This window comes from Anarhichas minor, unplaced genomic scaffold (assembly GCF_050575085.1).
Source record: "Anarhichas minor isolate MPS153535 unplaced genomic scaffold, ASM5057508v1 ptg000074l, whole genome shotgun sequence".
Lineage (NCBI taxonomy): Eukaryota > Metazoa > Chordata > Actinopteri > Perciformes > Anarhichadidae > Anarhichas > Anarhichas minor.
The window spans coordinates 3,127,443-3,134,644 of NW_027466520.1; the positions used below are offsets into that span (position 1 = coordinate 3,127,443).

A 7,202-nucleotide genomic window follows, 5' to 3' on the forward strand; every position below is an offset into this window, starting at 1 on the left:
ACATTTAAACGCTCTCCGTTTCCTTATTTGATGCTGTCCAAGACTGTCCTGTCTTTTTGTTTTTCAGCACGCATGTGATATTCCGTCGTACATCATTTAACAACCGTTTGTAGTCACGTGTCATGAATTTGTTCTGCATGTTCTCAGTGCAGTAGAATGTCTGCTTTTTTCTGTGTTTTGATTAGAAAAGCCCTTTTTTAAGCTGCATAAATGTTGTTATTTGATCTGAACAGACCACTGATCACTGCTTCTTTCTTCCATCTTGCTCCTCTCATGAATACGTAGGAGGAGCTGAAGAAACTCTACTCCCAGCTGGAGATTTACAAGAGGAAGAAGATGCTGGCAAACAACCCTCACCTCCAGAAGAAGCGGAGCTCCAAGAAAGGGTTGGGTCGCTCGCTGATGAGGCGCATAACTGAGATTCCCGAGTCGGTGCACCGGCAGTGTAGCCGCGAAGACAAGGAGGCCGGCGAACACGGGAGCAACCGCAACAGCATCTGCATGTTGAAGAAGAACCCCTTCGATCCGACTCACCAGTCAAAGCCGGCGAAGGAGGAGACGCTCAAGAACAAGGTCTTCTCCCTCAAGAAGTCCCACAGCAGCTACGACCACGTCCGGGACCAGAGTGAAGACTCCAACAGCTCAACTACGGACAAGATGGAGGTGATCCCAGCTGAGGGCTCCCTCCTCGATACGCTTATGGGCAAGCAGCTGGTCAAGAAGCAGTCCAGTGAGAATATGAGTGTCCCCAGTGAGTCCACGGAATCAGTTCCTTTGGTTTGCAAGTCAGCCAGCGCCCATAACCTCAGCGCAGACAAGAAAGCAGTTCACCCTCGAGCCTCCATGCTGCAGAAGTCCCTTAGTGTCATTGCCAGTGCCAAAGAGAAGACTTTGGGCTTGACAGGAAAGACCCAGAGCACGGAGGACAGCAATAAGAAGAGTCAGCCAAAGAGCAAAGACACGAGGGTCAACGCGGAGCCGGAAAACGAGTGCCAGCCCAAGATGATTATCAGCCAGTCGGTTGAGTACAAACAGACCACGGCAATGGGCCGTCTCATGAAACAGCCGGTGAGCAGCAGCCAGCCTTCAATCTGCTCCGATCCCGTTAAGGGAAAAGACCTCTACGATCTCTCTGAGGTGTGTCCCTGGGAAGTGGAGGATCTCCCGACTCCGTCCGAAAACAAGGTCCAAAAGCATGTTTCCATCGCGCCGAAGGAAAGCACGACGGTTCACGGTGGTAGCAGCGCCAAGGGAGGCAAATCTCAGAAGCAGAAAGCTTCCGATCAATCTCCGTCGAGTGGCAGGCTTTCAAAGGAAAGTCAGAGGACGACCGCCGTCCGGCTGGATGTATGTCCGTGGGAAGATGGAGGGGAAAGTCAGGGCAGCCAAGAGGAAGGCTCCAAGCAAAACACATACAGTCAGGCTAGCAAACCCGCTAAGACCCAGCAACCTCATTCTACAACAGAAAGCTCCAAAACACATCGAGTAGAGGTCTGTCCGTGGGACTTAGAAGAGCCCCAAAAGACAACAGCGTTGGCCCTTTCACCGGATGTGATGACACAAAGAAAAGGCCCCTCTCCTGTGGATGGGAAAGGGAGAAGTATCCTTTCAGATCCGTCCAAAACAGGAGGCTCACTCCAGCCGCCGTCTTCAAAAGCTGACGTGTGCCCCTGGGACCACGACAGCGCCGCCCTATTTCCGAGTTCAGAGAGGACACCGAGTCCCTCTCGGGCGTCCCAAACCAAGGAATCCCCGTCAAAAAAGATGGATACCTCTTCCCCGAGAACAGTTGAGAAAGAGAAATCAAAAGACGCTGATGATGAGAAAAGTAGAACAAAAGCTAAGGACAAGAGTAAATCTTCAGAGAAACACGCGAGCCAACAGAAAATGGCTGAGGTGTGCCCGTGGGATGTGGAGAGTCATCAGGAAGTGCCGGTGGTGGAAAAAAGGAAAAGCGCAAACGTCGGAGCAGCCAAAGCAAAGCCGGTTGACGTCTGTCCGTGGGATTTTGAGGATACGTCAGATAAAAAAGGTACAGACAAAAGTGGTTCTGTGGTGGAACAGAGCAATCCGAATCCTAAAGGCGAAGCTGCAAGCGCCGTAAAAAAGGCCGACGTTTGTCCCTGGGACTTTGAGGATAGCGCATCGAGCAAGAAGGCATGACACTCGAACCTTAATGGACCACTGAAGTTATAGTTATTGATGTATACTTTTTTTTCCACTTTGAAATCGTTAAATATTACCTTTTACTAATAGTGCGGTGACTTGGAAGAAAAGTTGATCAAGTTCCACAAGTTGCCTTCCTTTCCGAGGTTTTGTTCCTGTTTTACCTATTTTGAAAATAAGTAAAATGTACAAAAAAAAAAAAAAAAAGTCATGACGAGCATTCCAGATTATTACAGGAAAATCCTGAAGATAAATCTTTAGACTAATTATGCAACTTTTGATTCAGTCTTTTCACTTCATGAGCAATGTCAAAAATCTGCATTTGTCATGTTCTGTATTCAGTCAACAATTCATACGTGTTTCTTGTTTTTGTGCATTAACCATCACTTAATGGACTTAAGATATGACACCACGATTGGATTCAGAGGGAAAAAGAAGTAGGAAATTAAAGTTGTACAAAACAGCAAAAGTGAAAGCCAAAGATTAAGGGAACATCTGAAGAAGAGGGATGTTGATCTTAAGGCGGTAACATTAATTTATTAGTTTGTGTCTAACTCTTGGCACGAAGGGAAGGACTCAGTGAGGAAATCAGTCTTTAGCACTTTAGCCAACACCATAAATTAAGACCAGGCTCTGTTCTTCTTGAGCATTTCGTCCTCTTATTTCCAACTTCATGGCATGACACCACACAGGACATCACACACTGACCAAACGGGCTTTTTGTTTAGACCTATTTAATTGTAGTTCTCTGCAGATTTAAAAATGCTTCCGAGTCTGCAGAGATGTACTGTATGTGCCTAACTAACTAGCATTGTCTTGTATCAGTCTGAAGGGAAGCGAGTGGCTTCTCCTTCGGCCCTTTGTGACGGTGAATTATATAAACAGCATGCACAGCCAGGTGTCGAGAGGAGTTGCACCCTAACGGTTTGTCAACTAAAGCAGTTAATGTCTTGATGAATATATAACTCTTTTTTTTAAATACCAGAGGCACTCCTTTTTCCTGCTTTCATATTTCCAAAAGCTCATTCAGGGTGGTGACGATTATATGAGAGCAGCATTAACATGAATGTGTGTCAAGATGTCTCATATGTACACTGTAAAAAGTAGGAATGGAAAATAACAGGAGCAGCTTTGTTCATGAATCCAGCATGGGTCTTTGTGTTGGCTTGCACCAAGTGTGTGTGTGGACAACAATATATCAAGAATCTAAAGTGAAAATGTAATTCTGGAGTCTCATACAGGATCAAGTCCTGGCAGCGCTTTCTGTCCTCTCACTCGCTCCGTCTCAAACACCAAAACTAACCTTTAACTGAAGAAAAGAAAGCAGCTGATGGAAGCTGCTGCTTAAAAGGATAACATTGGTTTGTCATAACTTGTGTTTTATTTGTATAACATTGTACTTGCTGAGACCTGGAACTCCACTAGAACAAAGTCTAATGGCACGAGCCAAAAAAACAGCAAACAGCAGAATAAAATTATTATAAAATTTAACTAGAATAAGAATTAGAACTAGTTGAGGATTGTGGATTGGCCTTTTAGATGCACTCATTGTATATTATTTTAATGTAAAATAAATCAGGCTGTTCTCATTCACTCTTTGTAGTTTTACCCACGAAAAAGTTGCAGTTGCAATCAATTTGTTTGTAACCCACGTAATCGTGAGCCAGGATCGGCGATGTGGTTTGAAGAGCGATAGGCAGGAGGTCAAAACAAAGGACTTTCACCCAGGAGACCGCTGTTTCTGTCCCGTGTGAGGAACATACGTCCTTAAGTGAGTAGTCTTTTTAACCCACATCACGATCTTTTCATAAACCTAATCAAGTAGTTTTGTTGCCTAAACACTGCCGGGTTTGTCCAGGATGTTGCAGGAAATATGCAGAAAAGGCACACGAAAGATAAAAATATTATACGTAAGATATTAGGGTTTAGATAATAACTGTTAGCTTGTTATCGACCTGTGTGATCATGTGACCAGTCGTGTTTCCTGTCAGACTTTGTTGTAGCGATGTCGCCTTGTTTCCAGATCTCAGCAAATCACTTTGGTGATTTAAACAAAATCTAAACCCATGTTTTTATATTGCGAAACTATCCTTTCATATTTTTAAATAATAATATTCCTACTAGCACTACACTGCCATCAGTTTGTTCTTCCTGTTTCTGTATTGAAAGTATTCACGAGTAGCGTAACGCATGTTGTTCCCAGTTTAACGCACTAAAGCCCCGTTGATTTATTGAGACGATCATTTTAGAATTAGCCTTAGCAATGTGGTCATCAATTAATAACCCGACCGAACCTTTTAAAGGGTTTTGATTCGTTCAGTGTTTTGTATCAAAATGTCTAAACATTCATCATGAACTATCTAAGTGGGGGAGAAATGAAAATCTCCCACTTTTATTTAAAACAACTGCAGTCGTGAGGAAAACTGTGTATCGATTTAGCATCTACGGTACTTTATTGTATTTTGTGAGAATTACTGAATGTTGTCACTGATTGTAATTATCTATGATTGCTGTCAAATTCCTCAATATCCAAGATCGGTAGGAGTCTTTACTAACTGTGGTAAAATTATAAAAAAAAGTCCTATTTAATCACAGTTCTTGAATTTCTAATTTTTATTGGCATAAAACCGAAAACAATCCAGTGACAGATACTTGTAACCTTTTTGTTTAACTCTACAGCTAGCCTCCATAAACGTGATTTAAACGCTGCGTCTTGTATCTCCGACAAATCACACCTCCGCCGCTGACCTGTCGGGATCTCGTCTGAAATATCTCAGACGTTGGAGCGTTTCGCCTCGCGTGATTTGTCATCGCCTCCTGCTTCACGAGCTCCTTTAGGAGGCGGCGTCCGGGAAGAGCCGTCGAACGTGCATGGATTGATTGTAATGATTTGATGGATCTGTGTGATCTTTATGAACCACGTGTTAGGCGTCATCCATCATGTGCACCGTGGTAGCGGATGCAGGAGCCAACAACAACGACATTTCAAAAGCCCTTTTTCCCCTCTTTCTCTATATAATCACTGCCGCATTGATTTTTTTTACTGCCCTGGATGATGAACAATATGCTGTCTTATTTTATTTATTTTTGTCCTTGTCTGCAAGCTATTGTAAATGAGGAGATGTGTTTAATTCATGGTGATTATTTTGAAAATCTATACGACCTTAGATCGAGCTTATGCAGGTTTCACTCTGGTGAAATACAAACAAACTGTATTTATTTATTTATTTGTATATTTTTACACACAGGGCCCGGATCACAGTTAGCTGGAGCACAAATAGAACACGATTATATTATAATAATAATAGTAACACTAATGCAATATCTCACCGTCACACTATGGAATACGTCACATTCTCGGTTCGGTCTGCTTTTGTTGTTTAAATTTGCATATTTTCCGATTGTTAGCTCGCCGTAGCGTCCCTCGGTTCAGTCAGTCCACAGCCGTCTGTGTGCTAACTCGTGTGAACATAACCGGTGTCTGTTTTCCTCGGAGATCATCATCGTGCTTTAGTCGTGTCATCGATGAATCGGTGACCGTTTGAACCTCAAACAGAGAGCGTTTGTTCCCGAACCGTCCCGACATAGACGACACATAGTGTCCTGTAGCTTCTTCGTCCACCGATCGGATCTTTGCGTTCGCGGTGCGTTCTGTCGGCTAGCCGCCTTTTTTTTTTCATTTGAACTTCTCTTCTCTCGTGACCAAACCAAACACAACTATTGCTACTACTATTCAACGCTGTAACGTCGTAAATCTTGCTCTTGTGGCTTCTGCATGAATTCAAGAAAAAAAAATGGTAATAATAATAATAATAGGACCGATGTTTCACTGCCCTTGATAGAACAAAAAAAGAAAAACATTGATCTTTTATGGACTGTTACAAGTTGTATAGTGAGTGATACTGTAACCCACTGTATTATGTGCTTGTTATGACTATTGCTCTATGACAAGCTTATAGCATCAATATATGGGAATATTTGGTAGATTTATATTGTGTTATATTGTGATAGCATGTACATAAAAGATACCTCCTCTGCAATAAATATTTATATGAAAATGAAGTGCGAGCTCAGTGTGTTTCTGAACGTTTTGCTGCAGTCCGAGATTATTTTTAACCGCTTCTCTAATCCCACGGGAACTTGACTCAAGACACTCCCATGATGCATTTCTGCTCAGCAATCATCCCTGTCTCAGGTCTGTGTGCTTCTTCCTCATGCGGAGAAACCCCGGCCTTTTAAAAGCCCCGTGCACCATGACCACTCCAGGATGTGCGCGTCTTGACGACCGCTCTGAAATGCTTTCATGGCTTGATGAGGTCTTTTGGACGGAGATCAATGGAGGCTCTGCAGGAAGCGAGAGATACAAGATGCTATCAAACGCTGACTCCAGGCCCCTGCAGAAAAACCCAGCGCTGCTATTTTCAGATCCCAAAATAATTATTGGCCAAATTGAAATTATTTATTCCCTGAGCCAAAAAGGGGGAAATCATTTCTTGCTCTATAAATACTTTTTCCATCCCTATAAATTCTGCATAATGACGCATAACGCATGAAGCTCTTTCACAAGTGCTTATGTCTCTATGAATATATCGGAGGGATGCGGCCAAATGGCATTGCAAAAGAGTATTGTGTAAAACATGTTAGCATTGATTCCTGTTTGCAGGAGCACTTTCGGAGCCTTTTCTTATAAATAGAAGATCAATACGGGCTGCTGCAAATAGAGAGACGTCAGAGAAGAAGACAGTTAACTGTGAGAAATAACTTGATGCTGATGTACGGTAACTATTGATGTTCTGTTTGATATTCATTACAGTGAGATAGCAGTCTGTCCATAAAGAAACATTTAAGGCAGCTATAGATATTTATATAATAATAGATCCATGGATCATGAGACAATGAGCCTCTGGGTACAGACACATTTCTCTCTTAGTAGTTGTTTTGGTGATTTTGTACTTAATCTTGTCTGTGGTTGTTTTGCCCTAGTTGATTTGTGTCTCTTTGTATTCATTTTGCATCTTTTTATAGTTGATCTATGT

The 7,202-nt window shown here is 42.6% G+C and overlaps 1 protein-coding gene across 2 annotated transcripts in view; it reads left to right on the plus strand.

Moving 5' to 3' along the window:
- The window catches only part of gpr158a (G protein-coupled receptor 158a), a 56,282-nt gene extending 54,119 nt beyond the window's left edge, over positions 1 to 2,163 (plus strand). For both annotated transcript variants that reach the window (XM_076080638.1, XM_076080639.1), the window contains one exon: positions 286 to 2,163. In XM_076080638.1, the coding sequence (XP_075936753.1) occupies positions 286 to 2,163 (1,878 nt within the window). The remainder of the gene's footprint in view (positions 1 to 285) is intronic.
- Positions 2,164 to 7,202: the final 5,039 nt, after the last annotated feature.